General features: G+C 28.8%; 2 protein-coding genes and 1 long non-coding RNA gene across 4 annotated transcripts in view; 1 reads left to right on the top strand and 2 right to left on the bottom strand.

Annotated features, from left to right (window-relative positions):
* LOC111413564 (phosphatase and tensin-like protein) overlaps nt 1-13,896 on the bottom strand; it is a 35,224-nt gene extending 21,328 nt beyond the window's left edge. Inside the window, exon 1 of one of the 2 annotated variants that reach the window (XM_023044584.2) lies at nt 13,297-13,896. In XM_023044584.2, the coding sequence (XP_022900352.2) occupies nt 13,297-13,342 (46 nt within the window). In that variant the 5' untranslated portion in view covers nt 13,343-13,896. Of the gene's footprint in view, nt 1-13,120; nt 13,202-13,296 lie in introns of those variants that run through there. The other variant, XM_023044587.2, reaches the window with a different exon arrangement.
* LOC111413566 (uncharacterized) lies at nt 5,031-5,560 on the top strand. Its single transcript, XR_002706184.2, has 2 exons — nt 5,031-5,270; nt 5,322-5,560. It is a non-coding gene; the product is annotated as an uncharacterized lncRNA (long non-coding RNA).
* Nucleotides 13,897-14,627: 731 nt separating the features above from the next.
* Nucleotides 14,628-16,202, bottom strand: LOC111413574 (outer mitochondrial transmembrane helix translocase-like). The gene is made up of 2 exons (XM_023044598.2): nt 15,875-16,202; nt 14,628-15,822 (listed from the first exon to the last, which is right to left on the bottom strand). The coding sequence occupies exons 1-2, from the start codon at nt 16,048-16,050 to the stop codon at nt 14,859-14,861; spliced, it is 1,140 nt and encodes a 379-aa protein (XP_022900366.1). The 5' UTR covers nt 16,051-16,202; the 3' UTR covers nt 14,628-14,858.
* Nucleotides 16,203-16,216: the final 14 nt, after the last annotated feature.

Genomic DNA, 16,216 nt, shown 5'->3' with positions numbered 1-16,216 from the left:
TCGATTGATTTCAAACATTTATATCTCAACTCCTGAGAGAGATAAATCAAAACGGATTTTATGGTTGAAAAGAAGACACTTTGATTCATAATTGGTAAAAATTTCGTAATGATTTTCCAAAAAATCGATTTTTTACGTATTTTTAAAATGAATTCACGAAAATTTGAAATTTTCCACAAATTTCGATTGAATTCAAAAATTTATATCTCAACTCCTGAGAGAGATAAATCAAAACGGATTTTATGGTTGTAAAGTAGACACTTTGATTCATAATTGGTGAAAATTTCGTAATGATTTTCCAAAAAATCGATTTTTTACGTATTTTTAAAATGAATTCACGAAAACTTGAAATTTTCAAGAAATTTCGATTGAATTCAAAAATTTATATCTCAACTCCTGAGGGAGATAAATCAAAACGGATTTTGTGGTTGTAAAGTAGACACTTTGATTCATAATTGGTGAAAATTTCGTAATGATTTTCCAAAAAATCGATTTTTTACGTATTTTTAAAATGAATTCACGAAAACTTGAAATTTTCAAGAAATTTCGATTGAATTCAAAAATTTATATCTCAACTCCCGAGAGAGATAAATCAAAACGGATTTTATGGTTGAAAAGAAGACACTTTGATTCATAATTGGTGAAAATTTCGTAATGATTTTCCAAAAAATCGATTTTTTACGTATTTTTAAAATGAATTCACGAAAATTTGAAACTTTCCAAAAATTTCGATTGAATTCAAACATTTATATCTCAACTCGTGAGAGAGATAAATCAAAACGGATTTTATGGTTGTAAAGAAGACACTTTGATTCATAATTGGTGAAAATTTCGTAATGATTTTCCAAAAAATCGATTTTTTACGTATTTTTAAAATGAATTCACGAAAACTTGAAATTTTCAAGAAATTTCGATTGAATTCAAAAATTTATATCTCAACTCCCGAGAGAGATAAATCAAAACGGATTTGATGGTTGAAAAGAAGACACTTTGATTCATAATTGGTGAAAATTTCGTAATGATTTTCCAAAAAATCGATTTTTTACGTATTTTTAAAATGAATTCACGAAAATTTGAAATTTTCCACAAATTTCGATTGATTTCAAACATTTATATCTCAACTCCTGAGAGAGATAAATCAAAACGGATTTTATGGTTGAAAAGAAGACACTTTGATTCATAATTGGTGAAAATTTCGTAATGATTTTCCAAAAAATCGATTTTTTACGTATTTTTAAAATGAATTCACGAAAATTTGAAATTTTCCACAAATTTCGATTGATTTCAAAAATTTACATCTCAACTCCTGAGAGAGATAAATCAAAACGGATTTTATGGTTGAAAAGAAGACACTTTGATTCATAATTGGTGAAAATTTCGTAATGATTTTCCAAAAAATCGATTTTTTACGTATTTTTAAAATGAATTCACGAAAATTTGAAATTTTCCACAAATTTCGATTGATTTCAAAAATTTACATCTCAACTCCTGAGAGAGATAAATCAAAACGGATTTTATGGTTGAAAAGAAGACACTTTGATTCATAATTGGTGAAAATTTCGTAATGATTTTCCAAAAAATCGATTTTTTACGTATTTTTAAAATGAATTCACGAAAATTTGAAATTTTCCACAAATTTCGATTGATTTCAAACATTTATATCTCAACTCCTGAGAGAGATAAATCAAAACGGATTTTATGGTTGAAAAGAAGACACTTTGATTCATAATTGGTGAAAATTTCGTAATGATTTTCCAAAAAATCGATTTTTTACGTATTTTTAAAATGAATTCACGAAAATTTGAAATTTTCCACAAATTTCGATTGATTTCAAAAATTTACATCTCAACTCCTGAGAGAGATAAATCAAAACGGATTTTATGGTTGAAAAGAAGACACTTTGATTCATAATTGGTGAAAATTTCGTAATGATTTTCCAAAAAATCGATTTTTTACGTATTTTTAAAATGAATTCACGAAAATTTGAAATTTTCCACAAATTTCGATTGATTTCAAAAATTTACATCTCAACTCCTGAGAGAGATAAATCAAAACGGATTTTATGGTTGAAAAGAAGACACTTTGATTCATAATTGGTGAAAATTTCGTAATGATTTTCCAAAAAATCGATTTTTTACGTATTTTTAAAATGAATTCACGAAAATTTGAAATTTTCCACAAATTTCGATTGATTTCAAACATTTATATCTCAACTCCTGAGAGAGATAAATCAAAACGGATTTTATGGTTGAAAAGAAGACACTTTGATTCATAATTGGTGAAAATTTCGTAATGATTTTCCAAAAAATCGATTTTTTACGTATTTTTAAAATGAATTCACGAAAATTTGAAATTTTCCACAAATTTCGATTGATTTCAAAAATTTACATCTCAACTCCTGAGAGAGATAAATCAAAACGGATTTTATGGTTGAAAAGAAGACACTTTGATTCATAATTGGTGAAAATTTCGTAATGATTTTCCAAAAAATCGATTTTTTACGTATTTTTAAAATGAATTCACGAAAACTTGAAATTTTCCAGAAATTTCGATTGAATTCAAAAATTTATATCTCAACCCCTGAGAGAGATAAATCAAAACGGATTTTATGGTTGAAAAGAAGACACTTTGATTCATAATTGGTGAAAATTTCGTAATGATTTTCCAAAAAATCGATTTTTTACGTATTTTTAAAATGAATTCACGAAAATTTGAAATTTTCCACAAATTTCGATTGATTTCAAAAATTTACATCTCAACTCCTGAGAGAGATAAATCAAAACGGATTTTATGGTTGAAAAGAAGACACTTTGATTCATAATTGGTGAAAATTTCGTAATGATTTTCCAAAAAATCGATTTTTTACGTATTTTTAAAATGAATTCACGAAAATTTTAAATTTTCCAGAAATTTCGATTGATTTCAAAAATTTATATCTCAACTCCTGAGAGAGATAAATCAAAACGGATTTTATGGCTGAAAAGAAGACACTTTGATTCATAATTGGTGAAAATTTCGTAATGAATTTCCCAAAAATCGATTATTTACGTATTTTTAAAATAAATTCACGAAAATTTGAAATTTTCCACAAATTTCGATTGATTTCAAAAATTTATATCTCAACTCCTGAGAGAGATAAATCAAAACGGATTGCATGGTTGGAAAGTAGACACTTTGATTCATAATTGGTGAAAATTTCGTAAAGATTTTCCAAAAAAATCGATTTTTTACGCATTTTTAAAATGAATTCACGAAAACTTGAAATTTTCCAAAAATTTCGATTGAATTAAAAAATTTTTATCTCAACTCCTGAGAAAGATAAATCAAAACGGATTTTATGGTTGGAAAGTAGACACTTTGATTTATAATTGGTGAAAATTTCGTAATGAATTTCTCAAAAATCGATTATTTACGTATTTTTAAAATAAATTCACGAAAATTTGAAATTTTCCACAAATTTCGATTGATTTCAAAAATTTATATCTCAACTCCTGAGAGAGATAAATCAAAACGGATTTTATGGTTGTAAAGAAGACACTTTGATTCATAATTGGTGAAAATTTCGTAATGATTTTCCAAAAAATCGATTTTTTACGTATTTTTAAAATGAATTCACGAAAATTTGAAATTTTCCACAAATTTCGATTGATTTCAAAAATTTATATCTCAACTCCTGAGAGATAAATCAAAACGGATTTTATGGTTGTAAAGAAGACACTTTGATTCATAATTGGTGAAAATTTCGTAATGATTTTCCAAAAAATCGATTTTTTACGTATTTTTAAAATGAATTCACGAAAATTTGAAATTTTCCACAAATTTCGATTGATTTCAAAAATTTATATCTCAACTCCTGAGAGAGATAAATCAAAACGGATTTTATGGTTGTAAAGAAGACACTTTGATTCATAATTGGTGAAAATTTCGTAATGATTTTCCAAAAAATCGATTTTTTACGTATTTTTAAAATGAATTCACGAAAATTTGAAATTTTCCACAAATTTCGATTGATTTCAAACATTTATATCTCAACTCCTGAGAGAGATAAATCAAAACGGATTTTATGGTTGTAAAGAAGACACTTTGATTCATAATTGGTGAAAATTTCGTAATGATTTTCCAAAAAATCGATTTTTTACGTATTTTTAAAATGAATTCACGAAAATTTGAAATTTTCCACAAATTTCGATTGATTTCAAAAATTTATATCTCAACCCCTGAGAGAGATAAATCAAAACGGATTTTATGGTTGAAAAGTAGACACTTTGATTCATAATTGGTGAAAATTTCGTAATGATTTTCCAAAAAATCGATTTTTTATGTATTTTTAAAATGAATTCACCAAAACTTGAAATTTTCCAGAAATTTCGATTGAATTCAAAAATTTATATCTCAACTCCTGAGAGGGATAAATCAAAACGGATTTTATGGTTGGAAAGTAGACACTTTGATTGAGTAATGACTAAATCAAAAAGAAGAAATTGCGTTGGATTGGAACATACTAAGGAAGTCTCATGGAGCAGTTGAGATATCAGGAATATGGAGACGAGAGTCCGCAAGAAAGAGTTGAGGAAAAAGCAATTGGAGCAAACATTCTGATGATAAAAACATTTATTTTGTACAAATAAAATCATCGTTCATTTTGATTTTTAATTATTATCCTATGAGTCTACAAAAAGCTTTTGGAACGCAAATACCCCACTCATTTCTAGCATAACCATCAATACAATAACATCTCTTATTGGCTTTAATATTTACGATGTAACAGGATTGATCCAGCTTTGCGCAGGTTTGGTCACAAGATGGACCTTCCCCATAAACTTCATTTAAACCTCCACATTCACATGCATCTATAATACCAAAATTACAATTAAATAAACTTAAAAAATCGATTTGAAGTTTACCTGTACATGCTATATAAGTTGTGGCCACTAAAATGGCAAAAACGATTGCGTACTTCATTGTGAAAATTAATTTTCACTGCGTATGAATAAAAATGTTAAGATGTATTTTTTTTATACTAAGAATTATTTGAGATTTGTAAATAATGAATGTTTAACTTTTCATAAAAAGTCAGACAACAATTACTTTTGAAAAAATACAACTCTCAACATATTTATTTTTCTTTTCACGATAATTTACTACATTTCCTGGGGTATATAAACCAACAGAAATGCTTTATTTTTTTATACCGTTTCTGAAAGAGTTTACGATGAAATATCTAACAGGAACAATTGTAGTGATGGTACTCGTTTATTATTGTTCAGCAGGTAAGAAATTCTATATAGCATAGATATTTAAAAATTTTTATTACCTCGTAGAAGATTGCTGCGACAATATAAGCGAGGAATATGGATACACGACAGTTTGTGACAATGTTTGTGGAAAAGTAGGGTGTCCTATTCAAACTATTTTACCAGTTCTACGGTGCAAATGCATTGAAAATCATTGTAGAGACGAATGGAATGTTTGTGTACCGATAGGCTCTGTTTGATTTGAAACATTTTTATAGTCTCGACTACATTTCATATAAATTCAATAAAAAGAAATTTACTAATAACTTTAATATCAATTATTTATTAACCCCATTTTTGCAAATATTCCATTTTATTTCCTCAATGTTTTGGTTTTCTCAACATAAAAAACTCAAATTGAAAGTTAGAATTGATAAAATTGTTGTTATTTTAAATTTTCTTATTTTGAACAATTTTGCCACCTTATAAACCAATATTGGACAATGTTGGTGCAGTTTTCAGTAATTGTGAGCAACCTGGACTTGCTACAAACTAGTAGAAACTAGTTTTTAATGACTATCAACCAGTTTTTAGTCATTTTTAACAACGTGGATTGTTTAAAAAGTAGTTGTTAATCATTTAGACAAGTATAAAATTATGCTCAACCAGTTTTTAATGACTTAGAACAACATGAGATGGCTATGAACCTGTTTCGAAACATTTTGAACAATTTTGCTACCTTATAAACTAAATTTGGACAATGTTGGTGCTATTTTCAGACATTCTGAGCTACCTGGTCTTGCTATAAACTAGTTCTTATACATTTAGACAAGTTTTTAATGACAATCAACCAGTTTTCAGTCATTTTTAACAACGTGGATTGTTTAAAAAGTAGTTGTTAATCATTTAGACAAGTATAAAATTATGCTCAACCAGTTTTTAATGACTTAGAACAACATGAGATGGCTATGAACCTGTTTCGAAACATTTTGAACAATTTTGCTACGTTATAAACTAAATTTAGACAATGTTGGTGCTATTTTCAGACATTCTGAGCTACCTGGTCTTGCTATAAACTAGTCTTTATACACTTAGACAAGTTTTTAATGACAATCAACCAGTTTTCAGTCATTTTTAACAACGTGGATTGTTTAAAAAGTAGTTGTTAATCATTTAGACAAGTATAAAATTATGCTCAACCAGTTTTCAATTATTTTGAACAACATGAGATGGCTATGAACTTGTTTCGAAACATTTTGAACAATTTTGCTACCTTATAAACTAAATTTAGACAATGTTGGTGCTATTTTCAGACATTCTAAGCTACCTGGTCTTGCTATAAACTAGTTCTTATACACTTAGACAAGTTTTTAATGACAATCAACCAGTTTTCAGTCATTTTTAACAACGTGGATTGTTTAAAAAGTAGTTGTTAATCATTTAGACAAGTATAAAATTATGCTCAACCAGTTTTTAATGACTTAGAATAACATGAGATGGCTATGAACCTGTTTCGAAACATTTTGAACAATTTTGCTACCTTATAAACTAAATTTGGACAATGTTGGTGCTATTTTCAGACATTCTGAGCTACCTGGTCTTGCTATAAACTAGTCTTTATACACTTAGACAAGTTTTTAATGACTATCAACCAGTTTTCAGTCATTTTTAACAACGTGGATTGTTTAAAAAGTAGTTGTTAATCATTTAGACAAGTATAAAATTATGCTTAACCAGTTTTCAATTACTTTGAACAACATGTGATGGCTCTGAACCTGATTCGAAACATTTTGAACAATTTTGCTACGTTATAAACTAAATTTAGACAATGTTGGTGCTATTTTCAGACATTCTGAGCTACCTGGTCTTGCTATAAACTAGTTCTTATACATTTAGACAAGTTTTTAATGACAATCAACCAGTTTTCAGTCATTTTTAACAACGTGGATTGTTTAAAAAGTAGTTGTTAATCATTTAGACAAGTATAAAATTATGCTCAACCAGTTTTTAATGACTTAGAACAACATGAGATGGCTATGAACCTGTTTCGAAACATTTTGAACAATTTTGCTATGTTATAAACTAAATTTAGACAATGTTGGTGCTATTTTCAGACATTCTGAGCTACCTGGTCTTGCTATAAACTAGTCTTTATACACTTAGACAAGTTTTTAATGACAATCAACCAGTTTTCAGTCATTTTTAACAACGTGGATTGTTTAAAAAGTAGTTGTTAATCATTTAGACAAGTATAAAATTATGCTCAACCAGTTTTTAATGACTTAGAACAACATGAGATGGCTATGAACCTGTTTCGAAACATTTTGAACAATTTTGCTATGTTATAAACTAAATTTAGACAATGTTGGTGCTATTTTCAGACATTCTGAGCTACCTGGTCTTGCTATAAACTAGTCTTTATACACTTAGACAAGTTTTTAATGACAATCAACCAGTTTTCAGTCATTTTTAACAACGTGGATTGTTTAAAAAGTAGTTGTTAATCATTTAGACAAGTATAAAATTATGCTCAACCAGTTTTTAATGACTTAGAACAACATGAGATGGCTATGAACCTGTTTCGAAACATTTTGAACAATTTTGCTACGTTATAAACTAAATTTAGACAATGTTGGTGCTATTTTCAGACATTCTGAGCTACCTGGTCTTGCTATAAACTAGTCTTTATACACTTAGACAAGTTTTTAATGACAATCAACCAGTTTTCAGTCATTTTTAACAACGTGGATTGTTTAAAAAGTAGTTGTTAATCATTTAGACAAGTATAAAATTATGCTCAACCAGTTTTCAATTATTTTGAACAACATGAGATGGCTATGAACTTGTTTCGAAACATTTTGAACAATTTTGCTACCTTATAAACTAAATTTAGACAATGTTGGTGCTATTTTCAGACATTCTAAGCTACCTGGTCTTGCTATAAACTAGTTCTTATACACTTAGACAAGTTTTTAATGACAATCAACCAGTTTTCAGTCATTTTTAACAACGTGGATTGTTTAAAAAGTAGTTGTTAATCATTTAGACAAGTATAAAATTATGCTCAACCAGTTTTTAATGACTTAGAACAACATGAGATGGCTATGAACCTGTTTCGAAACATTTTGAACAATTTTGCTACGTTATAAACTAAATTTAGACAATGTTGGTGCTATTTTCAGACATTCTGAGCTACCTGGTCTTGCTATAAACTAGTCTTTATACACTTAGACAAGTTTTTAATGACAATCAACCAGTTTTCAGTCATTTTTAACAACGTGGATTGTTTAAAAAGTAGTTGTTAATCATTTAGACAAGTATAAAATTATGCTCAACCAGTTTTCAATTATTTTGAACAACATGAGATGGCTATGAACTTGTTTCGAAACATTTTGAACAATTTTGCTACCTTATAAACTAAATTTAGACAATGTTGGTGCTATTTTCAGACATTCTAAGCTACCTGGTCTTGCTATAAACTAGTTCTTATACACTTAGACAAGTTTTTAATGACAATCAACCAGTTTTCAGTCATTTTTAACAACGTGGATTGTTTAAAAAGTAGTTGTTAATCATTTAGACAAGTATAAAATTATGCTCAACCAGTTTTTAATGACTTAGAATAACATGAGATGGCTATGAACCTGTTTCGAAACATTTTGAACAATTTTGCTACCTTATAAACTAAATTTGGACAATGTTGGTGCTATTTTCAGACATTCTGAGCTACCTGGTCTTGCTATAAACTAGTCTTTATACACTTAGACAAGTTTTTAATGACTATCAACCAGTTTTCAGTCATTTTTAACAACGTGGATTGTTTAAAAAGTAGTTGTTAATCATTTAGACAAGTATAAAATTATGCTTAACCAGTTTTCAATTACTTTGAACAACATGTGATGGCTCTGAACCTGATTCGAAACATTTTGAACAATTTTGCTACGTTATAAACTAAATTTAGACAATGTTGGTGCTATTTTCAGACATTCTGAGCTACCTGGTCTTGCTATAAACTAGTTCTTATACATTTAGACAAGTTTTTAATGACAATCAACCAGTTTTCAGTCATTTTTAACAACGTGGATTGTTTAAAAAGTAGTTGTTAATCATTTAGACAAGTATAAAATTATGCTCAACCAGTTTTTAATGACTTAGAACAACATGAGATGGCTATGAACCTGTTTCGAAACATTTTGAACAATTTTGCTATGTTATAAACTAAATTTAGACAATGTTGGTGCTATTTTCAGACATTCTGAGCTACCTGGTCTTGCTATAAACTAGTCTTTATACACTTAGACAAGTTTTTAATGACAATCAACCAGTTTTCAGTCATTTTTAACAACGTGGATTGTTTAAAAAGTAGTTGTTAATCATTTAGACAAGTATAAAATTATGCTCAACCAGTTTTTAATGACTTAGAACAACATGAGATGGCTATGAACCTGTTTCGAAACATTTTGAACAATTTTGCTATGTTATAAACTAAATTTAGACAATGTTGGTGCTATTTTCAGACATTCTGAGCTACCTGGTCTTGCTATAAACTAGTCTTTATACACTTAGACAAGTTTTTAATGACAATCAACCAGTTTTCAGTCATTTTTAACAACGTGGATTGTTTAAAAAGTAGTTGTTAATCATTTAGACAAGTATAAAATTATGCTCAACCAGTTTTTAATGACTTAGAACAACATGAGATGGCTATGAACCTGTTTCGCAACATTTTGAACAATTTTGTTACCTTATAAACTAAATTTGGACAATGTTGGTGCTATTTTCAGACATTCTAAGCTACCTGGTCTTGCTATAAACTAATTCTTATACATTTAGACAAGTTTTTAATGACTATCAACCAGTTTTCAGTCATTTTTAACAAAGTGGATTGTTTAAAAAGTAGTTGTTAATCATTTAGACAAGTATAAAATTATGCTCAACCAGTTTTTAATGACTTAGAACAACATGAGATGGCTATGAACCTGTTTCGCAACATTTTGAACAATTTTGTTACCTTATAAACTAAATTTGGACAATGTTGGTGCTATTTTCAGACATTCTAAGCTACCTGGTCTTGCTATAAACTAATTCTTATACATTTAGACAAGTTTTTAATGACTATCAACCAGTTTTCAGTCATTTTTAACAACGTGGATTGTTTAAAAAGTAGTTGTTAATCATTTAGACAAGTATAAAATTATGCTCAACCAGTTTTTAATGACTTAGAACAACATGAGATGGCTATGAACCTGTTTCGCAACATTTTGAACAATTTTGCTACCTTATAAACTAAATTTGGACAATGTTGGTGCTATTTTCAGTCATTCTGAGCAACCTGGTCTTGCTATAAACTAGTTCTTATACATTTAGACAAGTTTTTAATGACTATCAACCAGTTTTCAGTCATTTTTAACAACGTGGATTGTTTAAAAAGTAGTTGTTAATCATTTAGACAAGTATAAAATTATGCTCAACCAGTTTTTAATGACTTAGAACAACATGAGATGGCTCTGAACCTGTTTCGAAACATTTTGAACAATTTTGCTACGTTATAAACTAAATTTAGACAATGTTGGTGCTATTTTCAGACATTCTGAGCTACCTGGTCTTGCTATAAACTAGTCTTTATACACTTAGACAAGTTTTTAATGACAATCAACCAGTTTTCAGTCATTTTTAACAAAGTGGATTGTTTAAAAAGTAGTTGTTAATCATTTAGACAAGTATAAAATTATGCTCAACCAGTTTTTAATGACTTAGAACAACATGAGATGGCTATGAACCTGTTTCGAAACATTTTGAACAATTTTGCTACGTTATAAACTAAATTTAGACAATGTTGGTGCTATTTTCAGACATTCTGAGCTACCTGGTCTTGCTATAAACTAGTCTTTATACACTTAGACAAGTTTTTAATGACAATCAACCAGTTTTCAGTCATTTTTAACAACGTGGATTGTTTAAAAAGTAGTTGTTAATCATTTAGACAAGTATAAAATTATGCTCAACCAGTTTTCAATGACTTAGAACAACATGAGATGGCTATGAACTTGTTTCGAAACATTTTGAACAATTTTGCTACCTTATAAACTAAATTTGGACAATGTTGGTGCTATTTTCAGACATTCTGAGCTACTTGATCTTGCTATAAACTAGTTCTTATACATTTAGACAAGTTTTTAATGACTATCAACCAGTTTTCAGTCATTTTTAACAACGTGGATTGTTTAAAAAGTAGTTGTTAATCATTTAGACAAGTATAAAATTATGCTCAACCAGTTTTTAATGACTTAGAACAACATGAGATGGCTATGAACCTGTTTCGAAACATTTTGAACAATTTTGCTACCTTATAAACTAAATTTAGACAATGTTGGTGCTATTTTCAGACATTCTGAGCTACCTGGTCTTGCTATAAACTAGTTCTTATACACTTAGACAAGTTTTTAATGACAATCAACCAGTTTTCAGTCATTTTTAACAACGTGGATTGTTTAAAAAGTAGTTGTTAATCATTTAGACAAGTATAAAATTATGCTCAACCAGTTTTTAATGACTTAGAACAACATGAGATGGTTATGAACCTGTTTCGAAACATTTTGAACAATTTTGCTACATTATAAACCAATTTTGGACAAAGTATAGTAGATTTAGACAAGTATTAATGATATTTGCTATATGAGGTAAGATTACAGGACACACAACATTTGATCATATATTATGTAATTCAGCTAAAATATCACAAACTTAAATGAGGCAACACCAGGGCCAAATTTTGCCTTACCAATGTCATTAATCAAATTATCAACCCTACAGTGGGCTCTACAGTTTTTTAAGTGTTGTGGGAGAGAATGAACCTTACATTGTAATAAATTGTTTTTTCCCAACACTTTTCAGACACATTCTGTAATGTAAGCACGTTTTTCACACTTAATCAGAAGATTTCTTAATTCTTTGTAATATGTAGTTCCAGTCAGAGTGACTTTTTGATTTATTGCTTCTTGGCATTGGAATGCTTAAATCAATATGAAAAAGTCTATAATGATTTAGCAAAAAAACATACGCAATTGTTAATTACGGATTTCATGACAAAGTCTGGAGATCTTCCCTAATTCGTCAACCATTGAGTCATTCTTATGGTTGTTGTTTTATGAACTAAGTAAAATTTTGTGTTTTCTGTCTTAACCTTGTTTTATTTAAATAAATGACTGAATCATGTACATTTTGGGGTTTTCTTCATTTTACATAATAATAAGTGTATCTCAAAATATCTAAAATTTCATAAACAAACACTGATGAAATGTTTATTAAAATGATTCAACCAAAAATGTTTAATAATTTTAGTTTAAACGACCTGAATGTTGTTATTTATTTTGTAATTCTGTTTTTTTTTTCAGTTTTTTGTTGTAAGCAAAAATTGTTTATTTATATTTACAACATCCTGATTGAATAATGTCATAAATTTGCCTACATAATAAAATCGGTTATCTGTATTATCTCAAATTAGTAAAAAAATGTTGATTAAATTTCCCATTAAAATTAATCTCAATAAAATAGTATAAAAAAAATTATTTATAAATCTCCAATTTTTGATTTGGATGAATCGTACCCAAAACAATTACGTTATCGAGGAAAAAATTGCGCAATTTTCAATATGAATTCGTATTTTTAAACATTGCGTTATTTAAAACGAACTTAATGTTTAGAATAAAAAAAATTTTTAACTAATCAATACTACGAAGTTCTTTGTTCTTTTTATCTTGGAGTTTTTGTTAATAAGAAACATTATGTATCTAAAATAAATCAAAATAAAATAATTTTGAAGAGATTGAAGAGAAATTTTTTTTAGGTTATGTTGAAATTAAAGTTTTGCGCTAATTATTACTTACATACTGAAATATATTCTGTTTCTATGCACACATAGGCGACCTTCGCCGTGTTTCCGGTGAATCCGATCGTGTTAAATTTCTTTTTATAGAAAAAAAATTCCAAAACCACAAAATCGATGTTTTAACCAAAAAAACGCCATCAAAAACAAACGAACAAAAAAAAAACAATAACTAACCTTTAAATCGCCTCCTCGATTTTGTACAACTATAACAGATACCCATAAAAAAGTAAAACCTCCGTGTTCTTCTTCCTCTTTAACTTAACTTCTTTTTTGTGTTAAAAAAATCATAACTTAAACACTATTAAACCATAATTTTCTTACTTTTTTTTGTTTTTAATTTTTGACACACAACTATAATGATGATTCCAACTCACTAATAGACCACGTTCTATTTTTACACCCTTTACTATTATTATTATTATACTCGAACATTATTTTAGTTTTTCTTTTAATTTCTTCGCCTTTTTTTCTCCTCGATCAAACGTCCAAAAACTTCTTTTTCTTCTTCACCAGCCTTCTTATAACAACCAATAACAAAAAAAGATTCTAAAGGAACGCGTTCGACGCCATCTCACACGCGATTTAACATTTCACACTCTTTCATTCACTAATTACGTCGCTTTCTCGTTACGTTTCATCTGGTTTTAGTTTATCGCGAATTTCTTCTCGATTCGAAAATGAAACGAACGCGAACGAGACATTTTGCTGCACCGAACGCCACCGTTCTTGTCCACCGTCTGGTTTTATCACGTTTTAGTGAATTTTTTTGTTTGTAAGTTGGTATTAACAGTGAAGTTCGTTTCTAAATCATATTAAAACACGATTTTTTTTTAATTTATAATAAATAAATTAAAAATCAATTTTTAAATTTAAATAAATAACATTAATTAATTCATTCTCCAAAATTAATAACATTAAATAAAAAGTTTGTAATAAAAAATAAGATTATGAGTGAAGTTCGTTTAGTTCGCTTCTCATTTTCTAAATCGTATTAAAACACAATTTTTTTTATTTATAATAAATTAAAAATCAATTTTTAAATTTAAATAAATAACATTAATTAATTCATTCTCCAAAATTAATAACATTAAATAAAAAGTTTTGTAATAAAAATAAGATTATGAGTGAAGTTCGTTTAGTTCGCTTCTCATTTTCTAAATCATATTAAAACACAATTTTTTTATTTATAATAAATTAAAAATCAATTTTTAAATTTAAATAAATAACATTAATTAATTCATTCTCCAAAATTAATAACATTAAATAAAAAGTTTGTAATAAAAAATAAGATTATGAGTGAAGTTCGTTTAGTTCGCTTCTCATTTTCTAAATCATATTAAAACACAATTTTTTTATTTATAATAAATTAAAAATCAATTTTTAAATTTAAATAAACAACATTAATTAATTCATTCTCCAAAATTAATAACATTAAATAAAAAATTTGTAATAAAAAATGAGGTTATGTAGGAAATTTGACATCTGACATAAATCTAACCTAAAAATTATTTTTTTTATAAATTTTTATTTTATTTAACCCAAAAATTAAAACTACTATTTATTACAAAAACAAAAAGGCATTTTTAAACTTCTCACATCATTTTCATTAACAAAACGAACAAAAAAATCGATTTCGAAGCGATTTCCTACATTTTTTTATACCGAGTACATCGTTCAAAAACCACATTATCCTTCGCTTCCCCCCCGTTCAAGTAACACCCGAGTATCTCGTAATACTAATCAAGATCGATCCTCTCAGTGTGTAAACTACCGCAATGCAACTTTGATTCTTTCATCTTATTCATGGAAATCATCAAATCATCCATTGAAATCGGCCGTAAAGCGTCGTGGAATTCATCCTCGCTTTCCCCCAGCGTGCTAGTCGATTGTGTGGACCTTACAGTGACTCTATTATTCTTCATATAATCACGAACGCGATATACAGAAGCGTTTCGACATAATTCTCTTAAATCTGAGCCAGAAAACCCGTCAGTTGAACGCGCAATTTTATTAACATCAACATTATCTTCAACTGGTTCATTAATTAAGATTAATTCGAGAATTTGCCGCCTTTGGGTGGCGTTAGGAAGGGGGATATGGAACGCGGCGGGCATTCGGCGCAAAATCGCTCTATCTAAGTCTTGGGGACGATTTGTAGCCCCCATTATAATAACAGTACAATTTGGATCAGTTATTAGACCATCCCAAAACGACATAAATTGCGCTTTCATCATCGCGGTCGCTTCATGATCTGTGCTATTTCGAGCGCGCAAAAACGAGTCAATTTCATCAATAAATATGATACAAGGTTGTATTTTTACAGCTAAAGTAAACACGGCCGCCGCTAATTTCTGACTCTCACCATACCACTTATCAGTTAGAATAGAAACATCTAAATTAATAAAACAAGTCCCCGCTTCTCGCGCTGTCGCTTTTGCAATTAAAGTTTTTCCACAACCAGGAGGTCCATGTAATAAAACACCTTTCGGAGCTTGAGTTAATTGAGAATCAGCGAAGAGTTCGCGACGTTGAATTGGTAAAATCACCGTTTCTCTTAATTCTTGAACAGTACTTTCTAATCCGGCGATATCAGACCATGTTACGTTTATATCTTCAGGATGTATTAAGTGAGAAGCTATCATAATTTCATAATCGGATAATTTTTCTATCGGAAGAACGTGACTTCCACTTTTAGCTAACCTAAAATTAATTTTTAAGCAACATAACCTCAAAATTAAAAATTTGTAATTACCGCGCTAATTGTTCCGTGGCTTTCTTTCGCGCACTCTTTTTGCTTTTATTTGTCGGATCGACTTGGTTCATGAACCATTTAATCCCGTAGTAAGACATCGCGGATACGAAAACGATGCGCAACATCATCCCGAAGATTTCCGGCCTCCTTAAGTACCCCAAAGTATCGTCCGCCATCGTTTTCAATTTCCTAAACGGTAAACGATCCGTGTTTTTTTCGTATTATTCGAGGAAAATGAATCCGATTATCTTCTCATCGTTCTCGCACGCGTAATTCTTCTCGGATGGAAGTAGAAGGAAATGACAGTTCTTGTGATAAAATTTGACGTAGCCGGTAAAGAGG

Source organism: Onthophagus taurus, chromosome 5 (genome assembly GCF_036711975.1).
Source record: "Onthophagus taurus isolate NC chromosome 5, IU_Otau_3.0, whole genome shotgun sequence".
NCBI lineage: Eukaryota > Metazoa > Arthropoda > Insecta > Coleoptera > Scarabaeidae > Onthophagus > Onthophagus taurus.
Note: the sequence above shows the minus strand (reverse complement) of the source record. Positions and strands in the feature narration are given on the sequence as shown.